The sequence below is a fragment of the Cricetulus griseus genome, chromosome 2, assembly GCF_003668045.3.
Source record: "Cricetulus griseus strain 17A/GY chromosome 2, alternate assembly CriGri-PICRH-1.0, whole genome shotgun sequence".
NCBI classification, from domain to species: domain Eukaryota; kingdom Metazoa; phylum Chordata; class Mammalia; order Rodentia; family Cricetidae; genus Cricetulus; species Cricetulus griseus.
In genome coordinates, this window is record NC_048595.1 from 41,821,306 (window position 1) to 41,836,274 (window position 14,969).

At 51.0% G+C, this 14,969-nt stretch overlaps 1 protein-coding gene across 1 annotated transcript in view; it reads right to left on the bottom strand.

Moving 5' to 3' along the window:
* Nucleotides 1–1,967: 1,967 nt before the first annotated feature.
* Nucleotides 1,968–14,969, bottom strand: part of Slc1a7 (solute carrier family 1 member 7) — a 46,886-nt gene continuing 33,884 nt past the window's right edge. The window contains exons 4-11 of the mRNA XM_027402406.2: nucleotides 12,201–12,243; nucleotides 9,989–10,211; nucleotides 7,053–7,152; nucleotides 6,146–6,379; nucleotides 4,697–4,891; nucleotides 4,057–4,191; nucleotides 3,548–3,650; nucleotides 1,968–3,083 (exon numbers count right to left, since the gene is read on the bottom strand). Of these exons, the coding sequence (XP_027258207.1) occupies nucleotides 2,865–3,083; nucleotides 3,548–3,650; nucleotides 4,057–4,191; nucleotides 4,697–4,891; nucleotides 6,146–6,379; nucleotides 7,053–7,152; nucleotides 9,989–10,211; nucleotides 12,201–12,243 (1,252 nt within the window). The 3' untranslated portion in view covers nucleotides 1,968–2,864. The remainder of the gene's footprint in view (nucleotides 3,084–3,547; nucleotides 3,651–4,056; nucleotides 4,192–4,696; nucleotides 4,892–6,145; nucleotides 6,380–7,052; nucleotides 7,153–9,988; nucleotides 10,212–12,200; nucleotides 12,244–14,969) is intronic.

Sequence of the window (14,969 nt, forward strand, 5' to 3'; positions counted from 1 at the left end):
GCTATGTGCCTTGTCCTCTGTTGTCTCCCCCTTGGAGACTTGGGGTTGTCTCCTTGCTCTGTGGCCAGGTGCTTTCCACCCTCTGAGACTCACAAAAGCTGGCTTTTGTTTTTTGCCTTCCCTCTGGCCTCACCCCTTCCCCAGGTGCTGGGGCAGTCCCACCACAGGGAGCCCCTTTTTGTTGTGCCCTGGCAGGTCACAGGCACTTTCTGAGGACAACCTCAAGAAGGAGGGGGAGGGAAAGGAGGCAGCTGTGCACAGTGGGGGCTCCGGGGCATGGTTGCATTGGTCTTCAGTTCTGCAGGAAAGTTCTGGGTACCTTTGGTTTTGTTTAAGGAGAAAAAAAAAAATATATATATATAAAGATAAAAATCTCAAAGCTGATTTTTCCTGTTACAGAAAAAGTAATATAAAGCATTGTCCCTGCTGTGCAGCCATGTGGTGTCTGTGTGTGCTTCCATCCAGGGGCTGGGCTGGCATCTGCTCAGGGTGGGCAAGATCCAACAAGCAATACCTCTGACCAGCAGGAATGAGTGCCAAAGACCAAGGGGCCCCCACAGAAGTGGTGCAGACAGAGGAGGGATGGACACAGTAGCAAGGCAGGGAGGCTTGGTGCATGCACTCTCAGTGGGCGGGTCAGACAGGACACAGGCCTACACATCACCCCAGCTCCCCCAAGCTCCTCCCAGGCAGAGGGCCCACCTGCAGAGTCATCTTTGCAGGGAGTGTTTTTGCTGGTGTTACTGATGTGGGCCAGGCTGTCCAAGTAGGAAAGAGGCTGAAGGAAGGTCTAAGAGTTCATGCAGAGCTGATGTGGAGACAGTCTCTTTAGGTATGCCCAGGGAAGAGGTGAGGGACATGTCCAATATGGCACCCCAATGTGGGCAGAGCTGGGCCTGGGTTGAAAGCTGTAGGGAGGCTGTACCTAGTGCCATTTGGATCTAGACGACTATATAGGGATCTCCCTGACCTGGAGATGTGTGGGTACAAGCCTGTCAGTTTCATCAAAATATAGACTCCTGCTTGTGGCTAGCCAGGCAAGGCAACTGAATTTCTTAAAGGCTTTAAGAGGTGGCTCCAGGAAGGAATGACAAGTGAGCCCATCTACATGAAGGCAGAAGTAACTAACTGACTGGACAGCTGATCTCTCCCAGGTGGTCAGGATTCAGCTGTGGAAAGACAGCTATGGTGGACCCATGAGAGGACCACAGAGGGGGGAGTGGGAGAGTGTGTCCTGGAGCTGAGGCCCTTCCTATAGTCTTTACACTCATGAGAGGAAGGTAGAGTTCAAGGGTGAGGGCCTGTGCCCTACTGACCCTTGAGTGACCTTGGGGTGGCCTGTTTCCTCCCTGGGTCTCAGTATCCTCATGAGCCTGGTATATTACCCCTCCAGACCCCAGAGTGATACCCCCACCCCACCCCAACCCCAATCCTGGCTACAACAGATTGTGTGGACAGCACCCTTTTCTGTGCCTTAGCCTTCTTAAGCCAGGCCCTTCTCTAAGGTAAAATGTTAACTAACAAACTGCAGGCTTTGGCTGAGACTTCTTCCTTCTCTGGGGTCTGATTTCAGGCCTAGAGCCCAGACCAGGCTTATCAAGGCAAGGAGGTCTGTGAATAACAGCCCTGGGAAAGGCCCAACTACAGTCAGGCCTATTGAGGTGGCCTGGGGTGGGCTTGTTTATACTCTGTCTCCCACATGTGATGGCTCAGACAGGCCTGTCCTCACTGTGACCACCAGGACTGGCTGATGTGTGCTCTGTTGGCTTTCATTTGCTCAACAAAGAAGTTCCGTCCAAGAGTCTGGTCTCAACTAGAGAGTGTGGCCCATGCCTTATAATCTCAGCATTCGGGAAGGCAGGTGCAGGAAGATTGCTACTAACAGAGTCTGCATAATGGGTGGCTAATACTGCCTAAGAAAGACCATGTCCCAAATACGAAACAAAACACCACCAGCACACAGTCTGTTACATCCACAAGTCTTGAAAACACAAAGACTTTTATTTATCACGTTATTGCAAACACAGAAAGAGCTAGTAACTCTCATTCCTCTTTGCCACACAAGTCTTTATGGAGATTGGACCCTAAGGTACTGCTGGTCACTTGGCCAGAGAATCCCAGGTTAGGCCTCCCTTCCTGTGGCCCATCATGCCCACCTGTCCCATGGAAGGCTGGCTGGGCAGTACCCATGGAGCCTCCAAGCTTTAGTGGACATCATTCTCCATATTAGATGAGAGATCTGGTGGACAGAAATGGACAAGGCTACGGCATGTGGAAGGCATCAGGTCTCAGCTCTGGGATGGGCCAGCCCTTATTGGGAGTGCTGGGTTAAAACCACATGCTATGGGGTGGGGCAGGTTGACCTGGCCTGGACACAGCTGGGGCAGAAACAGGACACTGTTGTTTTATCTCTATGAGTTGGAAGCAGTGGTGGCTGTGGGGACCCTGGAGAGGTCAGAGCCTCTTTTGCTGGTCATTGCAGGTTGCCTTGTCCTCCAGAAGGGAATGGCCAAGCCTCCAAAGACTTGAGTTTATATCCTGACCCAGATGTTGCTTTCAGTGAGTGGTTTTAGCTGTCAGGCCCCAAAACTGTTCCTCCATAAGGTACAAGTAAAGACCCTCCCTGCCAGGTGATTTTGTGGGCTCTTGCAGGAGAAACTGTCACAACTAGGTCTTGGGCCACAAGAGCCCATAGTTGCTGGCTGGGGCTCCTGCACGCATTGTCTCTTTACCGAGACACTATTTCTCATCAATGGCTGACTAGCCTGCCCGTGGAGCTGGATGTGGTTTTGCCAGCTGCTTGGGTGGTATTCTGAGTTCAGCTCCTACCCCAGGGTCTGGCCTGGCTCTGCAGCCCTGCGGGTTCACACATTAGTCTCCAGCTCACTGATCTCAATGGTGCAGTGGTCTAGGCTGGCACTGGCTGGCTCCTCATCCTGCTCTACCTGGACTGGGATGTGGTGGGGGCACATGGGACCAAGGGTTAGCTCCGAGGCCTCAGCCACACTCTTCACACAGCCATTGTGCTGGGCGGCCACGATCTCCTGCAGTGTCACTGGCTTGGTCTCACAGGGTAGCAGTTTCTGGAGAGGAAATGAGCCTTGTTAGTACCAGGAGGGACTGAAGGTCAGGTAAAGCCACCAAAAGGGATTTTCCTATAAATACAACTGGGTAGCCTTGGCAGGGCACAGGCTTCTCCGGGTACCAGTTTGCAAGCTGCCTTGCCTCCTGCCTCCTATCTTGGTAGATAAGGGACTTACCCAACAGGGTCCAGTTGGAGAACAGTAGCTCCTCTGCCTGAACTTAGCTTCCCTCCAGTGAAGAGGGTACAGCCAACTACACACACCTGCAACCCTGAATACCAGGCAATTCCCAGCTGCCCCACAACATACTACATGAGGGACTGGGTTTCTCAGAGGGAAATGTGCTGTTTTCCCCTTCACTGCTTCCCTGGCTGGATCTGGGCACTCTGTCAGATCCACCATGAAATCTGCAACCCCACCTGGCTCCATCTCTTAGAGGCTTCCTGGGGAGACACTTCTCTCACCTCGGTGCCCGTGTCCTGAGCAAAATCCTTCCGGCAGATGTGGGCCATGATCCCAGCCGCCAGTGCATCACCCAACACATTAATCATGGTACGGAAGCGGTCCCTGGCAAGTCAAGGTAGACAGTGAGCTGCAGCAGTCTCAACAGGAATTGTAGAGGGCCACACTGAACTGGAAAGTGTAAGGCCACTGCACAGAAGCACAGGCAGTGACCGCAGACAGGGATGCACCCAACCCATCCTCAGTGGTGCCTAAGCAGCTGAGGAGGCCCCTTAGTGAACACAGGCCCTGTGTTTAGAGGGGCCAGACTTGGGGTCACTATCTAGAACTTCTTTGGAGAATTCAAGGGAACACTGTCTTGACTTTTGAACCCTGGGACCCCAAGTCATACCACTGAGCTGGGTGTAGATTATTGGGGCACCCCATGTGTAGTACATGGCAATTCCCCAACCCTCTGCCTGCTGCCCTCAGCAAGGGTGGGGTTGGGTAAGGACTGGAATGAAGCACTCACAGAGCCCAGTCTACAGCGATGATGAGGTTGATGTCGTCGGTGGGCAGTCCCACAGAGGTGAGCACAATGACCATGGTGACAAGCCCTGCCTGTGGGATGCCAGCTGCCCCAATGCTGGCTGCAGTGGCTGTGATGCTGCAGAGGGAGAAGGATGTGGCAAGGGTACCTGCAACAGCACTGGTTCCTAGACCAGAATGCTAGGTCCTCAGGGTCAGCCAAGGGGGTGGGGCAGTCATGAGTATCACATCAGGGGGTTCTCAGAGAAGTGTGTGTCTGCTCATAGTCCTTTGGCCCATGGGTCCCCATCCCCATCCTTGAGGGAACTGTGCTGTGGGACAGAGACACTCAAATTCTGGTGGTCTACCCCAGCTCCATGCCAGCTACATTCTGGCCTGGGCTCCCGGGTCAGAATTGTGTGCTGGGACTAGCCCACAAGGAGGTCACCTCAGGCTTGGCCCCATTGCAGCTGTGTGTGCTTGACACTAGCCTCACTGGTCCTCAGGCCTGGCCCTTGCCTCTGCTCACCCTGATCCCAGAGATTAGGCTTACCCTAGCCCTAGCCCTAGGCCTGCCTGTGGCTGTCATGTACCCATGTCCCTGCTGACCCAGGAGAGTTCTGAAGTGTGGCAGTAGTACACACCTGATAGTGATGATCTGGCCAAAGTCCAGCTCGTAGTTGTTGACCTGGGCAATAAAGATGGCGGCCACAGCCTCGTAGAGCGCGGTGCCGTCCATGTTGATGGTGGCACCCACAGGCAGCACAAAGCGAGCGATGCGCCGGTCAATGTGGTTGTTCTCCAGCAGGCACTTGAAGGTGATGGGCAGTGTGGCTGAGCTATGGGCAGAGGGGCAGGTGTCTGCCCACCACCCTCCTCCAGGATGGTCTGGGCCTTTGAAGTGAGTCACTGCAGGAGGGCCAGCTCACTGATGCCCTGACAGAAATGTGTGGCATGCATGTGGGTCAGCTTGGGCTGGTAGGAATGACCCTGGGAAGAGCTGTGTGTTAGGCATTGGGTTGTCCTTTCCTTCATCTTCCCTGGGGAGGAACGCCAAGGGTATCTATAGCGGTGACTGGCAAAGGCTACTCCAGAGTTCCTGGACCTTGAGTCCAGGCTTGCACAGGTCCTCAGCAAGCCCTGTAACCTGGGCACCTTGGTTTCTGTTGCACACAACTCCCAGGTCACCGGGCGATTGCAAGATCAAGCCATGCAGGGCTCAGGGAAGCACCCGATGTTATATCTCTGAGGGGTTTCTGCTGCAGGGGTGGGGGTGCCTCTGACAGGGGTGAAACATGGCACTGACTGGGAGACTGAGGCACAGGCAAGAATGGTGAGGGATACAGGGAGACCTTTGGCCCAGAAAGATTGGGCTTAGATCCCCACAGCTCCTTCCACATGTGGCTTGGACACGTGATCTCAGGAGAATATTATATCCTCACAGGGCAAGATGACCATGTGTGACCAATGCATTCCCTTCCTCCCTCCTCTAACTATCCCAGGTCCTCTGTACTCAGCTGTGGTAAGGAGTCCCCAAAGCTGGGCATGGGTTCATTGGTTCTATTGGCCTTCTCACCCCGGTGGATTATCCCAGTCTCTGAAGGAATCCTGTGCAGGTACAAATTATTCCAGTGCAGGTATGGGGACACTCAGGCCTGAGAAGGTTAAGGGACAGCATACCATCACACTGGAATACCTAACAGAAGCATGACTCCAGCCTTGGCTGTCCGGAAATGCTGCCAAGGTTGAAACAGGTGCTCCAGCCTGAACATTCCATATAGAGTAGACAGACTGAGCCCCCGTGATGTCAAGGGGCCTATCCTGACAGGAATACATGGCTGTAGAGTAAGGATGGTCCTTCATGAAGACTGAGAACGCTTTGGGACCATGGGCAAAGGAAGGCTGCAAGAATGACTGAGGCAGCCAGAGTCTTGAGCATTAAGCCCCATATGGTGGTATTACCAAGACAATATTGCCACCCCTGGGATCTGTCTAAGGAGCCATGTTAGCACTTCCTGTGGTTCTGTGGTTGGATGCATGGGCAGACCTCTGTTCAGCCTACCCCAGCCTACTCAGCTCTTCATTTGTGCTACCTGGAGGAGGTGGCCAACGCAATGAGCAGAGCTTGGAGGACTCCACGGATGAAGACGATCGGGTTCTTCCTGGTGATGAGGAAGTAGAGCAGGGGCAGGATGAGGAGGCCGTGGACCACCAACCCGCATACCACTGTCACGGCATAGAAGCCCAGCTTTTTCCCCACTGCCTTGGGGTCATCCATCTCCAGGATCTTTCCAGCAATCAGGAAGACAATGCCAAAGGGGAAGTACCTGGGGTGGCAGAGTGGTCTCAGGTTCAGTTCAGGGTCCCATCCCACCTGGCACCTTGCCACCCTGTGATCTCATCTCAAGCCCCTCCCAAGGACTGTATGAGACTGTAATGGAGGTGCCCAGCTGACAGCCAGGTCCATGGCATCACTAGTTCCCTTCAGTTGCACCAACCCCAGGCAGCCTGGGACCTCTTTGTTAGTTCTATCCATGCCACTGGTGACAAGAAGCTGCATTTTAGCTCAGCAATGCCACATCTAGGTGACCATGGGCAGTCCTCTGCATGCACTTCTGACTAGAAGGCTCCTGAGGTCTGAACTCTTAACTAGGATGATTACTGGTTCTCACTTCCACTGTGTGCTTTCTTCAAAAGCTGGGTTAAACAGGTTCCACAACGTGGGGAAACTGAGGCCAAGAGAGCAGAAGACTAGGCTTGGTTGTGTTGGAAACCCTGCACACCCAGCTAGCTCACTCAGGCCCAGGCTGAGCCTCCTGTGCAGGTTGTTGAATCCCTAAGAGAGCACCGAGAATGGGTCAGTGATGTGTCCAGGACAGGAGAGAGAGAGAGAGAGAGAGAGAGAGAGAGAGAGAGAGAGAGAGAGAGAGAGAGAGAGAGAGTGTGTGTGTGTGTGTGTGTGTGTGTGTGTTGGGGGGAGACTCCATAAAGCAAACTTACCACCCTGCAACTGCCACGATCTTCATGACGGACTCATTAAGGCACTGGCAGAAGCTGACCAGGGGAGTCCCGCTGTCACCCATGCGGCCCAGCATGATGCCTGCAGAGTGACACAGAAAGTCACAGGTGCACCAGGCCATCGTGCAGACATGCTGATAGCAAGGAGGGACAGGTGGGCACACAATGCAGAGTTCAGCCCTTGCTGACACCCCCGCAGCCTCTAGAATCGTAGTTCATTCTCCACACAGCAGTAGACATCCATCCCCTTGAGATAAAAGGCTCCTGAATACAACCTGACGTCCAGTCCACTTTGACAGTAATCAGTTCCCAGCTTCAGCCGTACATACCTAACTGCACTTCACCACCCTGCTCTGTCTGCCCTTTCTCCCTGGGCCCTGGTCTCATGGGCCTTAGCATTCTAGACAACAGGTTCTCTGCTGCCTCAGAGCATTTCCCAGGTTTTCAATGTCTGGACATCTGGCTGTCAGTTTGCTTGGCAAGAACACATGGGGAGACCGTTCCTTGGGGTCAGCCCTGTGACAGCACCATCATGTCACCATTCTGGGGAGCTCCACATGCTGAGACTGTCCTTCAAAAGCTCTGCATGCCATTTAGCAGCTCAGTGGCTTGCCCAACAAAGGAAAAGGTGGACGCTGAATGTGGCATGTGGGACTCCAGAGAAAGGCTCTGTCACCATGAAGCCACACAGAAGTCATCTTGTGGTGATGGGTGACAAAGGGCTTGCCTGTGTAAGCAGCAGCCAGGACTGGGGGTGACACTGGGTCAGGCCCACTCATCTTGTGATGGCTTGTGGCATCCTGGCAAATGAACCAGCTCTCACCTTCCATCAGTCTGCCTTCTGGCTATTTCTGCCCCTCCTCACCTTCACTTAGATGTCTCCAGGATGGACTCTGGGCAAATTCAGATCTAGTATACATAGGACACAGGTGTGACAATGAGGCACCCCATAGCATAGGCAAGGCGACCTGAGCACCAGCCATGTCCTCACACCAAGAAAGAGAGGCAAAGGACACAGGGATGAAGGGCCAGAGAGCCCTGATTAGGGCAACTGTGCATAATGGTATGGATATAGGCAGGTGAGGGCACTCTTTGGCTCACACAGGAGTGTGAGCCACACACACGCTAACTAAGATGGGCTGGTGCTGACTTAGCACAAATGTACAGCGATACACAGAGAGTTACACTGCCTAGTGAACACTGAGTCTCAGACATTTCATTTCACTGCTACCAGGTATCCTTCATTTGCTGCATCATCCCTCAGAGAGGCTGTGGTTGGAGGGGAAGAAAGCCCAGTAGCCAGTGCCAGTCGCAGGTCTTAGCCCTTTATGTGTCTGGTATTTTGGCCAAGGCAATTGGAACTTTGTTATCCATTATTGCCTACACACTCAGTCATCATCCAAACACATTTTCAGCAGGTTTCTCTGAGCTCTGCCCTCACTAGTCACCATGGAGGGATCCGGCAAATAGACTATAAGCCAGGCAATTGATGCTGAGCCACATAACCCAGCTTCAGCGCGACTACACACAAACAGTGGCTAATGCAACAGGGTCAGATGTTCACTGTGGAGCATTCCGAGCAGAGAAGTCATGACCCGGGCACCTGACTGAGTCTGGGGACAAGAAGACCTTGAAGAGGATGAGAGAGGTGGCAGGGAGGAAGAACAAGAGCAGTGGGCTAGAGAGAGCAGAGGCCTGGGCCACAGGATTGCAGGGAGATGGAGCAGCCGGGGCCACCCTTTGAGTTCTGCAGCTTCTAAAGCCCCATTTGGCTTCTGTCTGAGTGCAGACTACAGAACAGAGCTGGCTTCTTGATCCCAAGGACATATGAGAGGGGTCAAGATGCAGAGAACCAAGGCAGCTGTTGCAGGATCCAGATGGCTCCCGAGTGGTAGTACTGGCAGAGAGAGAGGAGGCAGGCCGGCAGGAGCTGGGTAGGGGACCAGAAGATCAGAAGGCACATGTCCCGGATGTCTCATATATACAACAGGAGGCTGAGCAGGCTGTGTGTGGGTGAGATGCGGTGGGAAGGCCAGGGAAGCAGCCTCGCCAGGGCTGATGCTGAACACTTCTCCAGACATCCAGGCCTGGAGATCCCCCAAGAGAGGGGGTCCTGTGTGTGGCAGTGGGCAGCATTCCTGGCAGGAGGTTGTGGCATCTGAAGCTATACAATTTAGGCGCCTCTTTAAGAGCAAGAATGCACGCTGAGTAGGCTTACACTTATAATCCCACTTGGCAGATGGAAGCAGGAAGGTCAGGAATTCAAGGCCATCTTCAGCTACAAAGTGAGTTTGAGGCCTGTCCAGGCTGCATGAGGCATTGCCTCAAAAACAAAACAAAACAAAACCCCAAAACCCAAGCTATATTCATTGTATACATGTATGAAATTTTCAAAAGCAAAGAAAAAGTTCAAAAACAAAGCACAAGCAAACCTCAGAATATAAAACTACCCCACACCACCACAACAAAAAAAGGTGACTGCTTTCAAAGGTTCACATACAAATAAGGACCTCAGTCACACCCTTAGTGGTTTAAGCGAATAAATTGCTGTGGTTGGAGGGACTTTGGGGACCCAGAAAATGCTTGCAAAGGGAAAGATATGCTCAGGGGAGTTACTATGAGCCCCCCCCAAAATGACACAAACAGCTCTAGAGAGAGAGGCAGCTAGGGAAAAGCCCGAATGTGGGATGAAAGTCGTAACAAACAGTGCTAGTTCTTCACCAGATATCATCTCATGACTTCAGTGAAAGGTCCAAGGTAGGAGAGAGGGAGCAGGGCAGACACCTGTGTGGGCAGAGCAGCCCCAGGGCAGGAATTCTCAGCTCGAAGAAGGGCTCAGAGCCACTGAGGTAGAAGCAGGAAAGAAGGGCCGGGAAGATTGGAAGGGGCACTGGTGTGGCATCTTCTCACACACATACCCATGGTGGCTGAGAAGATGACAATGCCTAGCACGTTCATGCCATCACTGGTACCAGGTTCTGACTTGTACACAATCTCCGGTGGGGGTGTCAGGTCCAGAGCAAAGTTCTGCACACGTGAGCCATTGTCTTCCTGGACCCCGTAGATGAGGATCCGCTGAGGAGGGGCCTCCTCTGAAGCCCCCTTGGGAGACTTGATAACTGGAGTGGTCTTGGTGCGGTACTGTTGGGGAGCATGCCAACCAGGAGGGAATCAGTGTCATGTTATTATAGGAAACACTTTAAGGCACATTTGTACACACTTGTATCAATGGACTCTCGAGGGAGAGCCTGGATGTTACCCACCACAAAGAGAAGGGAGTCCTTTATCCAGCTACATAGTGCCTGCAGCTCTCTCCAGTTCTGTGTCACCTGACTACCTCCCCCATCTACCTTCTCCTCTGCTTTGTCACCCATCTCCCCTTCCACCACGCCAGGATCCATGCACCAGACAGCCTGAAGCCCCGTTGTCCTTGGAAAGATCCAGAACCTTCTCAGAGAAAGCTCCTAGGCCCCAGGAGATGAGAAGTTACCCAAGGTCCTCCTCTGCTCATCAGACTATTCCTAGGGCTTGCTCCCTTGTTCCTTAGATTCCAGGAGCCCAAATGGGGTGGGGGTGGGGCGGGGAGCATCTGTCCCTTCAAGCAGCCTGCAGAAAGCCCCACGTGAGGCTTACCGCTACCAACATCAGCACACACAGAACTGAACCAGACACTTTCTGCTCAGAGCCTTGGAGAGGAAAATGACAAGCAAAGGGGGTGGGGGTAGGGGGTATTTGATTTGGGTCTTGAAAAAAAAGGAGTTTGCCAAAAGGAAAGGGTTATAAAATAGAGTAATACACACAGTAACCTCCAGTAATTCCCCACCACCAGGGCAGAATGCACTTCTCTGCCCAGCTTTCAGGGTCCTGGATCACGGTTCCTGGATGAAGATTAAGATGTTGGTAACTTGCTGCAGCTCCACAGCTGCTTGTTCTGGGGTCCCTTTCCAGGCCCTTAGCCTCCTGCTTTGTGTCCCAGCCCAACACTCAGCCTTGCCCAGGCAAAGGATTTAGGAAGGCACTAGCTGGGTTGCATCGACAATTGGTGGACAGAAGAAGGGGTAGAGATCTGTAAAGGAGCTGGAGTGTGGCCAGAAAGCTTGGGAACAACCCTCATGACATGGAGAGGACAGACAGTAAGCAAGGGAGGTTGCCCTGGGGAGGGTGCTCCTGACATGGTGACAGCGAGCGAGCGGGGTGGGGGTGGGGGTGGGGCAAGATGCAAACCGCATACCTGAAGATCCTAATATCAATTTGAAGACCTAGAGAAGCCATACCATCTGCTTCCTCTGTCTCTAGATCCTGGACCTAAAGGTGATTTTCGTGTGTTAACTGAGGGCACATTTGTAAATATTTTTTCTTTTAAGCTTACTAATTTATTTTGCTTTTAGACAGAGTCTTGTATTGCCTAGGCTGCCTGGGGTTTCTATTTTTTTTAAGTTTATTATTATTATTATTATTATTATTATTATTATTATTTTATTTTTAGCAGCCTAGGCTGTCCCAACTTCCCCGAGTTCTGAGGATTGCCAAGTATATTATCAAACCTTATTTATGCAGTGCTGGGAATCGAACCCCGGGCTTTGTACATGCTAGGCAAACACTCTGCCAACTGATGCACACTCCCCAGGGCCTGTTTGATGTACTTTAATGTTTTCCTAATTTCCAACAGTGAATGTTATTATTATTCTTATGGGGAGATTGATTTTAGAGAAGAAGCATGTTAGAAGCCACCCTGACCTGAATTCATCCGCTCTCTTGTCCTTGACTAATAGTAATTTTGACCAATGAGCTACTTCTGAGCCTCAGTTTTCCCATCCAGGAAATGGGCTGGTCTTGCCTTAGTGGACACTGGTGAGGATAATTGGGAGGGTGGGTATGAACACCCATGTGCTGAGTCAGGTGCTCAGTCAAGGCTTTCTTCTGCCCCACAGAGTTTATGAGTAACTGGAACCCAGGACAGGGGTGTGGCCATGGGAGGGGCTAAGATACGGATCCTGCCCATGCCCCCTCCCCCTGGCATCCACCTATAGAAGATAGGAAGGCTGCCAGCCTGTCACTTTCTAACCAGGCCCAGATAAACCTGCCTCCCCTCCCCTCCTGCTCCTCCCTCCAAAGCCAGGCTCTGCTCACCTGTTTGAATGTGGCCTCTACCAGGTTGGCTGGGAACATGTTCCTGAGGAGAGAAGAGGCAGCAATTAAGGATTTCCAGTGCTGGGACAGGAGGCCTTTGGAAGTCATCAATATGTACCCTTGGTAGCAGGCAGTGGAAGCCTTCCATGAGCCCCCCTACCCCAGGTGGCACCCGTGACACTGGTCCCCAATGACTCTTAGAATTTCCTAACCAAGCATTGTTCTTTCCCAGCCCCAGGCCTTGCTTACACTTCTCCTGCAGACTGGCATGGGCATCCTTACTTCCCTGATTGCTTAACTGCTAAGCAAATCAGCACGTTTCCCTAGCCAGGTGTCTGATTCAAGGCAGACCTGTGGCCTTTCTGTGTGTGGGTCACCTTGGCAACTCGTAGATGTTTGTCTTCCCATGAGATGGCCTCCTAAAGTCAAGTCTCCATTTGTCCCCTCCATCCTTTTATTTGTTTTTTGAGATAGGGTCTCACTATATAGACTTGGCTGGCCTGGATCTCACTATATAGATCAGGCTGGCCTCAAACTCATAGAGAGCCATCTGTCTCTGCCTCCTAAGTTTTGGGACAAAAGACGCGTGTCACCACACCTGGCTTCTCCTGTATCTTTGATAACCTTTGTGTGTGCGTGGGCCCTACTCAGACTGGACACACAGTGAACTGTTACAGTCTTTCTTCTTTGGTTCAGAGGTTGACCCTAGACCCTCCCTAGAGCCCCCAGTTGGAGGATGCTGTGTTAGGAGACAAAGATGGTACAGAATGTGCATAACCCACGTGCACATACACCCTGCCTGGCTGTCAATCATCTCTGGACACTGTGCAGTGCCTGGAGCCCAGGAGTGTGGTGGAAGGAGCTGCTGTGCTGCTTGGATGGAATAATGACAAGAAAACCAGCACATTTAGTGCATATGCAGTGCGTTCCCTAAAAGTTTTTGACTGGCAGTTGGTTGACTCCATGGACATAAAGCTCATGCCAATGGAGAACTGAATGTGTCTTATTTATTTTAAGGCTGAAGGTAGAGGGGCTTTTGTCCTGCCAGATATGAATATATACCAGACAAGTATAGTTGTTGTCAATGCAATGCCCTGCACACACAATATGGCAACCCACACCATAGAGACCGGAGCACAGGGCAGAAATTCCAATGGCTAAACATTTAATTTCTGTTGTCATTTTGGCATTATTGTTGGTGTGTGTGTGTGTGTGTGTGTGTGTGTGTGTGTGTGTGTGTGTATGCAGGTGAGTGCCATGGCATGTGTGGAGGTCAGAGAACAACTTTTAGGATTCAGTTATTTCCTTCTGCATTTTTGTGGGTTCTGGGGATCAAACAGGTTGTCAGGCTTGTGTGGCAAGCACCTAATGAGCTAGCTTGCCATCTTATCTATTATCTATCTATCTATCTATCTATCTATCTATCTATCTATCTATCATCTATCCACCTATCTAATCATCTACCATCTGTCAATCTAATCATCTATCACCTATCTAATTATCCACCTATCATCTATCTACTTACTATCTGTCTAACTATAGAGAGGGTCATACCATGTACCACAGGCTGCCCCAAACCTGCCATCCTCCCAAGTACTCAGATTATAGGTGTGTGCTACTGTGCCCATCCCAACAAGTACTCTGTATTTGAGAAAGCTGTTTCAAAAGCCAGTGAGGAATTAAAGGAGTCATCTTTAAAACTGAATAACTGACCAGCCATTCTGAAAACTTGTCACTCTGTTATTTAATCTTCCACCAAAACGAATTCCATTTGAATTCAAGATGTAATTTTTTCAAATGAAACAGTAAAAAACCTAGAGGACAATAGGTTAATCTTTTATCACCACCTAAACATGGAAGGGCTCGCTAAGAACAAAGTGGACAACTCAACTGATTTAACTCATTGAAAAGAAGAAATTGCTCCATTCACTATGCCATCCTGCCTGGGATATCGGAACAGAAAAAGGTATTAATGGGAAAATTAGTGATATCCAAATGGAGTTCTGCAACAAACTGGGATGGTGGCACAAGCCTGCATCCCCAGCACTGGAGCAGTGGAAGCAGGAAGACCAGGGGTTCATATCATCCCCAGCTACCTAGTGAGTTCAAGTCCAGTTTGGGCTGCCTGAGCCCCTGTCCCAGAGGACTGAACAGACAGATCTATAGTTTTAGTTCAAGGTGACCCAGTTCCATTTCTTAGTTTGAAAGGTCCTGTGGTTACAGAAGATGCTAACATCTGGGCCACTGGGGAGGATAGGTAGGATTTCTTTTCTTTGCTAACTTCTGAAAACCTAAAATGATACCAAAATGTCAATCTGAGGAAAAAACAAGATGCTTTCTAAGGTTACAATGCAAATGAAATTACAAAACAAATGACAGACAAGCTGGGGCATCTCAATGACTACAGTAATCACCAGACTCTGAAAACATTTTCAACAATTCCTGCTTTCTTCCATCTTCACCAGCTGCCCGCTCTCACGGGATCTCAAATCCCTAGAGGGCAGGGGCGTTTGTTCTTTTTCCCTGCTTTGTCCCTGGAGGAGAGCCCGACACACAGTAGGCACTCTGAAAATATTTGCTGCTTAAGCAAACAGGTCGCAAAACAGTAACACTTCAATAGAGAAAGACAAAGATATACCCAGGAATTCTCACCAAAGAAGATATGCAAATTGCCAAAAACATTTTTTTTTAATGTTTTGTAAAATGACAATACACACGCTGGGGAGGTGAGGGAGATGGGTGCCTTCAGGTGGCCCCTGCAGTGACCTT